Source organism: Podarcis pityusensis (genome assembly GCF_964106645.2).
Source record: "Podarcis pityusensis genome assembly, chromosome: 16".
In the NCBI taxonomy this organism is placed as follows: domain Eukaryota; kingdom Metazoa; phylum Chordata; class Lepidosauria; order Squamata; family Lacertidae; genus Podarcis; species Podarcis pityusensis.
The window spans coordinates 22,811,212-22,827,418 of record NC_138041.1 but is presented as its reverse complement, the minus strand read 5'-3'; the positions used below and the strand labels follow the sequence as shown (position 1 = coordinate 22,827,418).

The window sequence follows — 16,207 nt, the reverse complement described above, 5'->3', positions numbered from 1 at the left end:
CTCTCACTCACCGGGAGATCTATGCCTTCCACCTAGAGGGGTTCAGGCAAACCTGGGGACTTCAGGTCAGACCTGGAGATCTGGCAACCCTTCCTTTGTTTGCATGGATAAAGGACAGAGGAGCATGTGAATTCGTATGGAAACTACTCTAGTGTGCAAAGGACGAATTTACATCCAGTGCTGTGCCCACTCTTGCCTCCAGCTCCACCTGCCATGTGGCCCCTGGAAGGCTCTCCAGAAGGAAAGGTGGCCCCCAGTCTGAAAAATATCCCCTATCCTTATTTTGCCATTTTCTCCTGAACAGACTTCTTTTTCCTAATCCCTGCCACTCATTAATCATCTGGAGCCAGGGGGTTAAGCCAAAGTGGGTTACTTATTGATTTTGCACCTTTGTGTCGCCTTATCCCCTTGTCTATGATCAACCAGTTGCATTCTGACTGATGCCACCACCAGAACATAATTCATGCCCCTTAAGGAAGCAATTTCCAGAGGGGTCACCACATTAGACCTCTGCAGCAAAAGCAACCCTCCAAAAGCCTTGGGATTTCCTTGAAGACGGACACTTTTATTATAGCATAAGCTCTCCTGGACTCGACAACCTGGTCTGCTCCCATTCATTGGGCACCCCCTGAGTTTCCAGTGCTGAGGTTTTAATCTGTGTTCACATGGATAGCTCAGTTGGTTAGAGAATGGTTCTGACAACACCAAGGTTGCAAGTTTGATCCCCATATGGGATATTTGCATTGCAGGGGGTTGGACTGGACCAGGGGTAGGCAACCTAAGGCCCGTGGGCCGGATGCGGCCCAAACGCCTTCTCAGTCTGGCCCACGGACGGTCCAGGAATCAGCGTGTTTTTACATGAGTAGAATGTGTCCTTTTATTTAAAATGCACCTCTGGGTTATTTGTGGGGCACAGGAATTTGTTCATCCCCCCCCCCCAAAAAAAATAGTCCTGCCCACCACATGGTTTGAAGGATGGTGGACCTGCCCACAGCTGAAAAAGGCTGCTGACCCCTGGACTAGACAATCCTCAGGGTCTCTTCCAACTCTACAATTCTTTGATTCTGTGACATCCTCCAAAGGGCAAATGTATCCTGCGCTTGGTTAGAAAATCCTCGTGTCTGGTGGGTTGTCGCTCAAACCACGTTCGCACCTTCACAGGAAAGTGGAACCCAAATGGATTCAGACCCTCCAAGTGTCCTTATTTTCCAGACACAGTCCTGGATTTACAGAAGCCGTCCTGGTTTCTTATTTGATCCCAGAATGTCCCACTTTTCCTTAGGACACCCCTATTTTCATTGCAGAAATGTTGAAGGGTATGCCCTATGGGGAAAGGTTGCAAGTTTAGAGAACAGACTGAGTTTGACCAAACTGCGGCAGGCAGTGGAAGACAGGAGTGCCTGGCGTGCTCTGGTCCATGGGGTCACGAAGAGTCGGACACGACTAAACGACTAAACAACTGAAGTTAGATATCCATCATTTTCAGCGAGTCTCTACAGACGGCCTGTTGTTGGATAAAACCTTTACTAACTGTGGGTGCACAGAATGGGAATGATTTGGTGATTTAACAGGGAGCATTAAAAGGGGAAAGAGACTTGTCCCTTAGAAACCAGTTGGACCACGTGCAAAATACCACAAGTAACTGGATAAGACTATAAGATAAGACTGCAATCCAAAGGGTAACTGGAGCCCCAAAGTACGCAAGATAAGACTGTGATCCAATCATGACAAGTGTGTCCCGTTTGACAATGCTGTCTTTCTCCTTACCCTTTGCTAATCTAACACCTCTGTGGGGAAACAAGAGCAGAAGCAGCCCTGATTATATCAGAACTGAATAGAGAGGAATTTGCTGACACATTTTCGATTCAGCATTTCTACCCCAGAACCTCCCTTTGAAGTCTTTGTGCTGAGGCACTCCCACTTTTGAGGTTGCAAAGGCTGTCATAGCAAATGTCATCATTTCCCCCTCTGCTCTCGTTAAGTTCCCTTTTTGTATGTGTGCATGCTCTTAAAAAAACCTGAAACATAATACTTGAGAAATTGAGTCCACCACAAGTTTTAATTTATTCAAAAACCTAAGATGAGCCCTGCAGGATCAGGCCCATCGAGTCCAGCATCCTTTTCTCACAGTGGCCAACTAGATGCCCATAGGAACCCCGTAAGGCGTAAGCAGGATCCAAGGGCAAGAGTTATTTTGGGGTACCACCTTTGTTCTGGCAAAATACAGGGCAGGGCAGGGGGTTGCGGTGCAATTTATTTCCTCACCAGTTGCTGAAATGACTTCAAAGCAATCCATTACAATCTATTGCAGCCTAACAGGATGGCCCCTCTGGAATTTCACACAGACACACGAATTTGCAAATTTGTCTGTGCTTTGCTACCCAAGAGCTTAAATGCATGACCTCTCACACACATACAGCAATATACATTCCTCCCATCAGATGTCAAGGAAATACACAACTCTCTGACTTCGAAGACACCTGAAGGCAGTCTTGTTTAGGGAAGTTTTTAATGTTTGATGCTTTATTGTATTTTTAATATTTTGTTGGAAGTCGCCCAGAGTGGCTGGGGAAACCCAGCCAGATAAGCAGGGTATAAATAATAGATCATTATTATTATTATTATTATTATTATTATGCAAGCAACTGTCATTCAGAAGCTTCGCTGTCTCCAAACATGAAAGAAGCAGAGTGTAACCGTTATGGCTAGTAGTCATTGATAGCTTTCGTGAATTTGTCTTATCCACTTAAAAAACAGACAAGCCACGTTTTTATTAAATATTTTCTTGTGCTACAAAACAAACAGATGAATGGGGGGAAAGTATATCTTTCGTCTCCACTTTCAGTGAGATACACTTTTGTCATGGACCTTCTTCCTATGCTTGGCTTAAGTTGTGTCATGTTCAGAAAAGGCAAATGGGCAAATGGGATTCTGCCCTGCCTGCCTGCCTACTTAACAGCCAGCCTAGGGGGTGGGCCTGTCTATCCATTTCCTCCTCCTCAGGGTTGCCCCTGTAGAACTCAGCAGGGCCAAGTATGGGGACATGGCAAGGAGGAGTTGCTTTGGCCTGCCATTGGGCTCTGGCGCCACCTGCTGTTGGGCTCCCTGCTTTCTGCCCCTCAAGATTTCCAGGATTCTTTAAGATCAGTATTGTCCTCATTAGGTTTAAGTAAAGAAAAAGAAAACGTCCTTTAGCAGCAATGACTGTGAGCACGAGAAGATGCTTCCAGGAGTGAGGAAAAGCTAAACTTAGGAGTTTTCATTAAAGGCTAATGGTTCCTAGGTGCTAATGCAACGCCCAGACATGTGAGAATGGCAAGAGGGTTCTCGATGGCTTGTTGTTGTTGTTTATGGAGATAATTGCTGTTTTTTGCATTCATTCCTTCAAAACCCCATCTGGGAACGCTGGCGACCACACCTCAAGAGAAAGACCGAGTGTTGGAACTTTCAGGACAGACAAAATAAAGGGTCTCCTTCGCACAGGTGAACTATGTGAAACTGGCTAGGAGAGGTAGCAATGGGCAACAACTTGGATGGCTTTAAAAGGTGGTTAGGCAGATTCATGAAGGAGGCTGTCAGTGGTTACCAGATGCTGTGGCTACATTCTGACTCCACCATCAGGAACCACAGGAGGTGAGGGTGCTATCTATCTGTCTATCAATTGCATTTATATTCTACCTTTTTCTCAATGGAGCTCAAGGTGGCTTACATCATTCTCCTCCTCCTCATTTAACCCCCACAACAACCCTGTGAGGTAGGGTAGGCTGAGAGTGAGTGACTTGGCCCAATGTTGCCCAGTGAGCTTCATGGCCAAGTGGGGATTCAATCCTGGGTCTCCCAGGTCCTAGTCCAACACTCTAACTACTGCACCACCTTGACCGTCAAGTTCCTATTATGAGAACAAGAAGCCTGGCAGCAGGTTTAACACCTTCCTCTTCCAGCTACGGCTGGGTGAATCCGACACTGTGGATTTCTCTCAGTTTCCCATTTTCCTAATTTTAAAGCTGAGTTCACCTCATTTCCGCATCAGTTTGCAATTTTTCTTCAATGGCCTCGTGAAAATTCACCAGCATTTTTGGGCACACCTCTCCTAACAGACACATTTTTGCGTGCAATTTCCCCGGACATGATGCAACTCGCAGGATTTCCCTCTAAGACGTCTCCTTTTATGCACATGACACACCACAAGCTCTGCAGGCCTGGACTGACGCTAAATTACTTCTTTTTTATTTGCCCTATACTTTCTCTCTTGCTGGGCTCTGCAGAGGCAAGATGCCTCCTTCCTGTTCCAACCTGTCTGCTGGCATCACTGCAAAGCTTCTCCAAGTGCTGCTAACCCTCATCATCCAAACTCTGCCAGGTGAGAGAATGCTTTCTCCTCAACCGTTAGTGGTACGGAAAGCGGGTCTTGTGACAAGGGCAGCTTTCAGCCAAGGTGCATCTTCCACAGAGAAAGTCATCGCAAATGTCGATGGAATCTGCCTGGTGTCAGGGAATGGTCTGAAGACAAGGACCGGGGAATGCATTCTATGGCAGACCAGTTTCTCTCCAAAGGAGAGCAGGAGAGGGAAGAGTCGCTCCTCTTGTCCACAGCGTGTTCAGAAGCAGAGAGACAAAAGCTGAACAGCTTAGGGAGGAGTTATCCAGTGTCAAGATAATGACAACAGAACCAGAAGGGAGGGGGCAGGAAAAAAGCGCTGATTACAACCATCAAAACTTTGAATTTATCTAAATGCTGCCAGTGTTTTCAAGTGTACACAATTTCCCCCATATATTCAATAGACGTTTTCCAATCTTCTCTAAACGTATGTTCTTCTTGTTCTCTTATTCAGTATGTTAAGTCCGCAAGCTGCTTGCAATTTCTTCATCTCAAGACTCAACAGACGATATCCTCCAAATGCCATTTTTGGATGTCTATCTAGCATACAGCCCTTAAATAGTTTAGTCTTTGGAAGAAGATAATAATTGTAATGTCTTTCAGTCTTTTTTGTACCATTGTATTGACGCAAATCTAGCTGGACCACAATGCTAAACTGCTAGTAGGGAGCAGGTTTTAGCTCTGCAATGCATCACCAAAGCTGCAGTCAGTATTGCTGGTGTGATATATTTGCTTCTTGCTTTCACCCTTGGTGAAACTGAGTTTTGGAGGAACTAGGTTGCCAATTACCACCAGGAATTTCTTCTCATTAGATCACAGTTAAGTCCTGAAGTGATGGCTTCTTCAAGGTTTTGAGCCCAGTGACCCTGGCTTCCTGCCTAAGGCTTGTCCTTGAACAGCAGACAGAGTTGCATTCATCTCCCAAGTAACCTTCCCAACAACCGCGGACTGATAACTGACCTCCCAAATGTTATGTACTAACATATGTAGTGAGTTACTTACTTCAAGCTTACATACCGGGCTAAATTCAAGGTCATGGGTATGGTGTATGAAAGCCCAATACAACTTGGGACCAGGAGAGCTGAAAGATCCTCTCACCCCGTATATACCCAATGCATAATTTTATAAACTTCTGTCATGTCACCTCTCGCTAGCCTTTTCTCCAAATTATAAAGCCAATAATGCATGAGACCAATGGTAATGTTTTTTGAGGGGCTTCAGAATGCAGGTCCAAACCTCAAAGAACACTTCATCCAAAACCCATGCCCTTAACTTTGAAAGCTAGCATCACACAAGGCATCAGGGTCAAGCAGAATAAAATGGATGGGCAAATCCCTTCAATGATTTACCCATTTGCCACATTACATCTTGATCTCCAGCTTCATATTAACCAGCCATCCTCACAATTCGAGTTTTGTTGATCACATAACTGTCTTTTTGAAGGAGGTGCCAACACAGAAGTAGTTCTTACTGCTGGGATTTTCCACCATGGATTTTGCTCTTAACGCAAGACGTCGGGGACCTCCAAATGTTGTTGGACTACAACTCCCATCATCCCTGACCATTGGGCCATGCAAGCTGCAGCTGATGGGAATTGGAGTCCAACATCTGGAGCAGGGGTGGCGAACTGCAGGCCTAATTAGCCTTGACAGACTCACAAGGTCATGGTCACCTATCCTACACCACCTGGTATCATACGTCAGGTATGGAGCAGGTAAAAACTTGGCGCAGCTGACAGGCTTGTTTGTAGGCATTGGTGTTCATCTGATGGGCAGTGCCTTCACAGTGCAACATGAGGTAGTGCTATGAGAGGGGCTTCTGAAGACACCTCGCACAGCATTTTGAAAGAGGACATCAGAAGAGCTTGTTGGGTCAGGTCAATGGCCCATCTAGTCCAGCATCCTCTTCTCCCAATGGCCAACCAGATGACCCAGTGGGAAACCAGAAAGCAGGACCTGAGCACAAGAGCACTTGCCCCTCCTGTGGCTGCCAGCAGCTGGTATTCAGAAGCACTATTGCCTCTCACCACAGATACAGAGCACAGCCATCAGGACTGGTAGCCATCACTATCCCTCTCCTCCATGGATTTGTCCAATCCTCTTTGAAAGCCCTCCAAGTTGGTAGTCATCTCTATCAGGAGCTCGTCCTACACTCGAGTAGGACCCTGGCAGAGACAATAGTCCCACTTCACGGAACACAGTAACACAAACATCCTGTCTCCGTCTTTGTGGAGTCAAAATATACACCGTCATGTGAAAGACAACAATCCCATGACTGCAACCATGGAGCAGGAATTCTAACAATCCCTGCCTCCTGGGGAAGCGAGTTCCACAGTATATATATATGTGCTGTGTGAAGAAGTCCTTTCTTTCACCTGTCCTGAATCTTGAAACATTCATCTTCATTGGATGGCCACAAGTTTTAGTCTTATGAGAGAAACGTTTTTCACTATCAACCCCACCCAGGGTGCGTGGAGGTAGAAAAGAGTTCTCCCTATCCAGATTCTACAGGGGCACAGGTTTTCCCTCCAAGCCCTAACTAAAGAGTTTACTGAGAGTACAAGGCAGGGGAAACCAAGGAAGGGTTTGAGCAAAACCCTTTGCTTTTTTCCTTCAACTGTTGAGGCTCTGCACTCAATATTTTGCTTGCTGCCTTGCAAAATGCTTTCAACCAATCTAGCAAGTGGAGATGTTGCAGCGTGATGAACTGCGTGGGGAACACACCCTGTCTCAAGAGTCTGTTAGCTCTACAAATGATTCCTGGTGCAGGAGTCAGAAAACATTAAAAAAACACAGACACACACAAACCAACAGCCAGCTGGTTGAAGGTCGGAAAATGATCTACTAGCATGAAATACATGTGAGTTACAGAATAGCCTATACATGTATTTAGCCAGATTCCAGGGAAGGCAGACTAAGAACTCCACCACCATCCTTTCACTCACTTCCTTAGCAGAATGTCACTTTTGACGTCCCACTGCTCTGGATTAAGGATTAAAATGCAAGTGGAATTTGGCAGACAAGGAGAAAGCAGCCCCTTTCTACCTAAACACATCACTGGAGCGTCAAAACAGATCAAAGGTGATGGGACAGAGCTTAATTTTTCCCCAAAAGTCCCATGCTCGGTCTAGACTCCAACCCAAAGTCACGTTAACATGGATGCCATAAAACGAGTAACCTGCTTTCCAATGATGACCGCTAAGTCGACAAGCAGTATACATAGATCAGGGGTCAGCAAACTTTTTCAGCAGGGGGCCGGTCCACTGTCCCTCAGACCTTGTGGGGGGCCGGACTATATTCCTATGCTCCACAAATAACCCAGAGACGCACTTTAAATAAATGCACACATTCTAGTCTTGTAAAAACACACTGATTCCCGGACTGTCAGCAGGCCGGATTTAGAAGGCGATTGGGCCGGATCCAGCCCCCGGGCCTTAGTTTGCCTACCCATGACATAGATGCTTAGGAAAGCAACACACAGGGTGGGCTTTTCTGCAGCAAAGGCCACTGAGGAGAAAATCAAAACAGAATTTATAGAAGTGGCTGCAGGCTCAGCTGCCAAAGACACTCACAAAGACTACTTGCCAGGCGGCTACCAAATACTCACTTCTTTAACCGCCCCCTCTCCCCCAATACCCAACAGAAAGCCACTCAGTCAATGCAGACCATTTACATAATTATGGTTTTATTTTGCCTTTTGTACAAAACACTTTCAGCTAATGATTTCCCGTTTTAAAAAAAAATGCACAAAAATAACTCCAGACCCATCAGTAATAACCTAGCATTGGGGGAGAAGGAAGACAAGCCTCCACCTCCCCACCCAACCTGGACACACAACCCCCTGGGATGGGACGGTGCAGGCGAGGTCGGCTATCAGAAAAGATGGCCTCAAGTGCCACTGCGTCACCCCATCCTGACGGATCTGTGTTGAAGGAATGAAAGGGGGCCTGTGGAGAGGAGGGAGGGGCCTCTCCTTGAGCCTTCTTAATAAACTGCAGTCTCCCACTTTTTTGCTTTGGCCAGGAATTAAATTGTTGCCCATGGGAGCCTTCAAGAACAGGGGAGGTTCAACCTCAGCCTGCAAAGGGCTAGAGAGAAAATGAACAGTGAAGGGTTTTGCATTTTGGAACCAACCATTCTATGAACAGCACCATATCAGTTGGGAGGCAGGGCCACAGGCAGCAACCAATGGGTGCTGCTCAGTCCCTTCTCTCTGGCCATTCAGGGTTCCAGCTTTAATTCCATCAACTGGGGGAGGTTGTAGGTGAAGGACCAGGACAGCCTTCTGAAGAATGAGAGGGTGGGCAATGGCAATGACTAATGCCTTGGAAACAAGCTGCCTCGTTTTCCAGGGCGTCACCGGCAGAGCTGGACCGTATGTCAGCTCAAGCCAATGCTCAAAGACCCAAATCGCACACACGAAGCAGCAAAAGCTAAGACATTTCTGCAGCGGTTCCTTCTATAAAGAAAACTGATCCAGAAGTGAATGGTGATTTCAGTACTCCCGATTCCAGCATGGAAAAAAACCCTTTCGAGAAATTTGGTCAAGACAGCAAGGGAAGGTGAACGTGTTAGTTCTCTGACCTTCACAAAACTCTGAACCATGTCTGCACAGAACAGGTCACCCGATTGTTCCGGCGTACAGGGCAGAAGATACTGGGGTAGGAGGGGAAGAGGTCGGGCCCTCCAGGAGCAGAAGGATTTCCAGATCCAGGTCAGGGCCACCAGAGTACCAGCAGGCACCCGCAATGTTTGGGCAGTAGAAGGAATAGTTTCATCAGTTGATGTGAGGAACCCAAAGGGAAGGGAAGAAGGCCCAGAGGGGAATGTTGGGAAGGGAATGTCAAAACGATACGAGAGCACACAGCTACTCCCATGATTGAGTTTGGAATGCAAGTCCTGTAAGAGGCAAAGTCTCGACTGCAACCATGACTGCGTGAGGAAAGAGTGACAGGTGGCTAATAGGCCAAGAGAGTCAGAGAATGGATGCAAGTCCCATCCGCCTGAACAGAGAGGGCAGGGCCACCATCAGCCAGCCAACCTGGCTCCTGCCAATTCCCCACAGAACAGATACCCACCGGGCTGTCCCCAGCACTGCCAAAGCAATGATGGTGAATGCATAGCAGGAAATAAACCTGTATCTATACCTGCACGATCCTCACAGACCAAACCCTGCAGGTGTACAGCAAGGGCAGCGCCCTGCCCCATCCTGTGAAGACTTCCCAACAGAAGGCAGAACAGCAGCTGCTTGCTTTAGCCTTTCCCACCGGAGACACAGAGAGGTGCACTTGTTGTGCCTCACCTCCGGGCCACCGGGGGGCACTGCTGCATACAGTTAAGATCAAGCTAGAGAGCCCCTGCAGTCCTAGCTCACCTTGAGTGCAACAGCAGAAATTCTCAGAATCCCAGCTACCCACTCACCCCCACCTATGGGTCGTTGGCTCCCTCTGGCTGCAGAGGCTACTTAAGACAGGCGGCAGAGCAGGCCAGGGGGTGGTGGTCTGGAGCGTTCAGCCACCCAGTTTACAGGTAAGTGTCCTCGCTCTCCTGAGAGCTGAGGCTCTCCTTGGACTGGTGGAGGAGAGAGGACTCTGGCTCCAGCAATGTCCGAGTCCCGTTTTCTTCGGGGATGGGGCCGTTGACCGGGGTGCTCTTCCCTTGGCCCCCTCTCTTGTTCCCCTTCAGCGGTTTGGTCTTGCGGCCCTTGGGCGAAAGTGTGGTGCCGGGGGGCAGGATGATGGAGGGCGAGGGCTCCAGGGCTTTGCGGGAGTAGGGCTCGGCATCGCTGATGGCCTTGGCACCGTGGAAGCGGGGAGGGGATTTGCATTGCAGCTCCCCGCGGGTCTCTTTCCACTTCTTCAGCTGGATCAGGTGCTCTCGCTCTATCTGACGCTCCGTCACTGGCAACTCTATGATCTAAAGGAGGACCAAATAAATAAATACATCAATAGCCAGTTCCTCCTTGGGCATCATGCCAGAACATGATACGGAACAGAGGAATGCCAGCACCCAAAGTTTAAGGGTATTCTGTCCCCCTCCCCAAATATCCACCAGGTTCAGCTTCTTCAACATGGAAACGCATCAATATCCACATCTTAACTTCCATTCAATAAAAACCGAACAAATGTTGACTTCTGCTCTCAAGACGCAAGCTGAATTTTGAAGGGGACCAGGTGCACAAGCTTACTCAAAAGATGAAAGTGTGTCTCTCTTCTTGAACTGTCTGTGCCTCTCTCAAGTTTCCAGTTGCAAGAGCTCTGCCACACATCGCTCACCTCAGTCAGAGAGGGTTTCCTTCTGCCCTAGGAACACCTGGGACTGAAAACAGGGCCCACATCCCTCCACCTCTCTTTAAGAAGGGACGCTAAAGAGCCTATTGCAAGTGGGGGACCCTAAACTTGAGTCCACCCCAGGGGCTGCATGTCAAAGTGGGTGTGGCCAATTATTTTTAAAGGATACATTTGGAGGGTCTGGAGTGGGGGTTGGGTGGAGTTCACGGCACTCTTTTCACATTAGTAGGATACCCATGGGAGCAGCCAGGTATAAATAAACTGGAGGCTGGAGTTTCAGGTCACAAAAGAACTATTGGGGGGGGGGGCAGATTTGTCCCATCGTTACAAGGTTAGCTGCCCCTTGCCTAGGAGAGACACTAATATACAAGTGACTAATCTTCGGGATACAGCCCCCTGCAGAATATTGATTACACTTTGTGCTTGTTGAACAGTTAAGGCAAAAAGCAAGGCCTGCCTGTATAACACAGCACAGTGGCAACCAGGAAAGACTCTACTTTGATCTTTTGTAAGCCAGTTATAAAAAGGCTATTCCAGCAGAGGGCAGTGTTGCCTTGAAGACATCAACATCCCAACAGAAATAAAGTTTCTTTCTGCAGAGTACCCCATTGGTCTGCCTAGTCCATTACTGTCAGTTCTGGCTGGCAGCTTCTCCAAGGCATCAGGCAAGATTCTAGAAGCAGGTGTGCACAGTGAGATTGAACCTTCAGGCAGGCATGGGCTGTGTTTTATATTACTTTTACACACTCTGGGACCTTCTGCTGAAGGAATCATAGAATTGGCAGAGTTGGGAGGAACCACAAGGGTCATCTAGTCCAACCCCCCGCAAGGCAGGAATCTTTCACCCAACGTGGGGCCCGAACCCAGGACCCTGAGATTAAGGGGTCTCATGCTCTACCAGTTGATATAAACAAACAAACAAACAACAACAACAGGTGAGGGGTGGGCAGAAGGTAGACTTCGATCTACCTGAACATCTTAGGGTGATCTGCAGTAGATCCATAAGGATTTCCAACTCTCAACTGTTTCAGCAGGAGCAAAACAAAAAACTAAACAACACGCCCATGTGACACAGAATTCTACTTCACTAAGCTTGACAGAGTTCTGTGTAGCCTGGAAACACACACACTGCTTCAACTGACACAGCTTGTGGTATAGTCAAATCTGTTTTTTTGGAAAGGGAAGTAGCAGTTCAAAAGCAGCACATTTGCTGTGAATCTCAGGGAAATCCAGTTCTGGTTGCACTTCTCCAGAACCACAAGTTGGGCCTTTTTGGGGAACTCTGAGCTGGTGTGGCTGCCTACTGACTTGGGGGAACCAAGGCAGCGATCAGTGCTATGAGCTGCACTGGGGAAAAGTGACTCCTTCAGTCTGATCAGGTGACCAGCTTACAGCCGCGTGCAGTTAGGAAACCCACTGAACAGGCTGGGGCCAGGCCCGACTCCCATCTTACCTCTTGCACAAGGAAAGTCTCCTGCATGATCTTGGGGTTCAGGGCCCTCAGCCGTTCCATTGTCTCATACTGCCCCTGGCAGGACTTGAGCTTCTCAGAAGAGCCCAGGGTGTACTTCAGCAGCACCAGACCCACTCGGAATATAATCTTGACTCCTGGAAAAGAAGAGCAGGCTGTCAAGTTAACCATCAATATGTGGAACAGTCATCAAGAGGCAGAATACAAGTCAATCTACCTGCCCCTCCCAATTTATTTAGAATACAGTGGTACCTCGGGTTAAGTACTTAATTCGTTCCGGAGGTCTATTCTTAACCTGAAACTGTTCTTAACCTGAAGCACCACTTTAGCTAATGGGGCCTCCTGCTGCCACTGCGCCGCTGGAGCACGATTTCTGTTCTCATCCTGAAGCAAAGTTCTTAACCTGAAGCGCTATTTCTGGGTTAGCGGAGTCTGTAACCTGAAGCATATGTAACCTGAAGCGTATGTAACCTGAGGTACCACTGTACTTCTGCCTTGCTTTATAACCCTGAAAACAGGCATGGAGAAGTCCCAGTGCTGGGCGCCAAATACAGCGCCCCCCAGCCTCTCCACCCGACTCTCAGGACTCGCCCCAGGTGCCACACACCCTCCCTAAGCCACATTGCCTTACAGATCCTGCTGCACCTCCTCCAAGTGCTGTTGCCTGGATGGAATCCCATCTTTGAACTCTTGGCTTGTCTGGATGGGGGATGGAGAGGGGTGCCTGGAGAACTCTCTGACTTTGAGGTGTGTGCTCTATACAATGGTGAGACTCACCCACTTTTGCCTCGGGGCCCACTGAGGTTGCACACAAGGAACTGCAGCCTTCAGGCTGAAAAATGGTTCCCCACACCCCTGCCTCAGAGACAGAATTCGCCCAAGCACTGTTACGCTGGTAAAAACAGGGCCAATCTAGGCTTTTTAGTCACCTTCCTCAGCAGGAAATGCCCAATACCACCTGATCAACACACACTCAACATGCACAGAGGTCTTCCACCTTCCCATTCTTCCTCAAGTAAGGAAGCATGGCTTTACATTTAAGAGGAGAGCCATCAGTGTGCTGTAGTAGAAGGAAAGATAGTGTTAGATTTTGAGCCAAAGGGCTCAAATCCCCCCGTCCTCAGCTACAAAGTCTACTGGTGATCTTGGATCTCTCTCACACACAGACCCCACAGTGTGGATACAAGGATCAAACAAGCTGCATATTGCTGCCATGCAGATATACACAATCTGGGAATGAAGTTCTGGCATTCCTCAATATAAAGATGCACATATGCCAATTACCAGCAGGAGGCAGCATTTCAACACAAATGGATTCTCCCAAAGTGGAAGATGAAAGTTCAGCATTGAGAATGCTGCTTGCCCCACATCTGCAGTTTTAGGAGACCCTCACGCTTATGTGACCTAACCAGATATGGGGGACAACCTTCTGGGGGCCACTTTCCGGAGCTAGACAGGGCCAGAGGCAAAAATGGGAAGAGCCTGCTATAAAGTAGGACAAATTTGTTATCAAGGAACCTGGGAACAGTAGCCTGGTTCCAGAAGGAAACTTTCTCCAGTGGGCTTAAAATACAGAGACAGGGAAGCTGCGGCCTTCCAAACGCTCGTGGACTCACATCAGCCCTGACCACTAGCGATGCTGGCTACTCCTAGAGTCCAGTGATATCAGGGGGGTGGGGGGCACAGGTCCCCCAGCCCGGGCATAAAAAGCCCCCCTCTATGGTTGTGGAGCCAGAGACAGGAGGATAAGCTGGGATTATCCCTCACCCTAATGCAGCCAAGTGTGCCTCACCCCCTTGGTCTCCCCGGTCCACTTAGCAAAGCGATTCAAGGGGCCCCACCCAAGACGGTACCTTCGCAGAAAAACATGTCCCAAACGCGCAGCACAGAACTCCAGGGCAATGTCCTGGAGAAGGCGCACATAAACCACTCTGTCATGTACAGGATGGGGTCAATCTTCTGCTTGCTCAGATGCTTGTAGGCCACAGGGGAGACCTTGTGCAGGAGAGAGAAGAGGATCTCCCCATCCAGCTGGATGGCCTCCTGCGCATGGAGAGAGAGAGAGGGAAGGAACCTGGGTCAAGGGCAGGCAAAGGGGTAAGGAAAGGCCTGGGTTGTCACAGGACCACATGCTCAACTCCTGCTGGTCACATGACAGGTTGAAGGCCGAAAGGAACATAGGGAGATGCCTTATGCCAAGTCAGGCCATTGGGCCCATGCTGCTCAGGGCTATTTACACTGACAGGCAGCACCTCTGTGGCATTTCAGTCTCTCCCCAAGCTCTAAGGATTGAACCAGGGATTGTCTGCTTGCAAGGGCAATGCTCTACCACTGAGCATGATTTTGAGGGAATTGGGTGTGGTTAGCCTGCGGAAGAGAAGACAAAGAGCTGATACAACAGCTGTCTTCAAATATCTGGAGAGCTGTTCCATAGAAGATGGGAGTGAGCTGGTTTTCTGCCGCTCCAGAGCAGAGGACCCAAACTAATGGATTCAAATGACAAGAAAGGAGATTTCGACTAAGCATTATGAAGAACTTTTGAACAGAGGTTGGATGGCCCTCTGTCAGGGATTCGTTAACTGTGCTTGCTGCATTGTGGAGGTTTCGACTTAGATTATCCTTGCAGCCTCTTCCAACTCTACAATTCTATTATTCCATGTCCCCTTCCTCCTCCCTGCTGAATTCTACAAGGGGCAACACAGACTGAAGATCGAAGAAGTTGCCATCCCTTGGACTAGCCTGCCCCCGTCAAAAGGGGCATTCAGGATTGCTCCAGTTAACTCACCAGCTTCTCACTGTAGTAGCCAGGAAGGTACTTCTCACAGATCTGCACAAGGCACCAGAACGCTTGCTGAGGGCAGGAAGGAAAAAGGAGGAAAGGCATCACTCTGAAGCACAGCACAGAGCTGATTGGAGCAACATGCATTCAAAGTGGTCACTGTGCAGACTGATTTAACACCCACCCCACCGCTTTCCCCATCTGCGCAGTCCCATGATGGGAGGAGCTGCAACAGAGAAAATTTCCCCTTCTTAAGCAACTATTCATAGCTGCTTCATGCACCCCACTCACTCCCAATGCTCCCAGAGAGGCAACATTGTAAGTGAGCAGCACACAGAGAGCAGGAAGCAGCAGCCATTGGGACAGAGCAGCTGCCTGGACATCTCCAGCTGTTTCAACTACATCGAAGCGGGGGGGGGGGAATGCACAAGGGGCTTCTTCAGCTCACCATGTAGAGCTGTGCCTGACATGCAATACCTCGTGTGGATATGGATAAGTCTGGCTAAAGATTCCCGGGAGTTTGGGGTGCAAATCCAGGGCCACGGTTACTGGGTCCCAAATTGCTTTCAAAGCCAGATTCCAGATAAGAGAAGTGTGAAGTACGACTGCAGGAAGAACCGCAAGGACCATGTCAGAGCACAGAGACCCCCGCCCTTTTAAGCAAATTTAAACAGACAGCACAGGATGTGTATGGGGGCTGAAACACCTTCTCTCCCCAAGGGCTGCTGACCCAAACAATCTTGGCCTGCCAGGGGGTCCAATGAGGGTCTGACCTGTGGAGCCAAAAAGATTCCCTATCTCCGTCTTAGATGGAAGCGAGAATCAACCCAACAGGTTGAGTAGGTTGAACTATGAGGGGAGAGCTATGAACGGCACCTCAAGCTCCTTGGAGGTAAAGTTGGGATACAAATGTAAGAAATCAATCGGGGAACCTCTGTTCCGAGCAAAGCATCACCTACCTCTGCAGGCATGTGCATCAACAACACTGCAGCAATTGGAGCTTGGGCCTGGCAGTAACCTTCCTCTGGCCGATAGAGTGTGTAGGCCTTCAGTACCCGGAATAAGTCTTGCTGCCTGAGGGAAAGAGCAAACCATACCACAGGCATGAGAACTAAGGGAATGCAAAGTCTGCTGCTCATAAGTGGAGCCCTCAAGGACTCGAAATTGCACGCAAGCCAGGAGAGAGATGACGTCCACAGTAGGGATCACAGAACGAACTTCAGCTTACAGAGTCCTGGGTTCAAATCTTGCCTCTTTGCTGCTGCACCACCCCATCTGCCACTCTGGGGA

The 16,207-nt window shown here is 48.6% G+C and overlaps 1 protein-coding gene across 1 annotated transcript in view; it reads right to left on the bottom strand.

Annotated features, from left to right (window-relative positions):
• Positions 1–8,045: 8,045 nt before the first annotated feature.
• TBC1D10A (TBC1 domain family member 10A) overlaps positions 8,046–16,207 on the bottom strand; it is a 49,919-nt gene continuing 41,757 nt past the window's right edge. The window contains exons 5-9 of the mRNA XM_080986364.1: positions 15,877–15,991; positions 14,924–14,989; positions 13,992–14,181; positions 12,121–12,275; positions 8,046–10,293 (exon numbers count right to left, since the gene is read on the bottom strand). Coding sequence (XP_080842490.1) covers positions 9,901–10,293; positions 12,121–12,275; positions 13,992–14,181; positions 14,924–14,989; positions 15,877–15,991 — 919 coding nt within the window. The 3' untranslated portion in view covers positions 8,046–9,900. The remainder of the gene's footprint in view (positions 10,294–12,120; positions 12,276–13,991; positions 14,182–14,923; positions 14,990–15,876; positions 15,992–16,207) is intronic.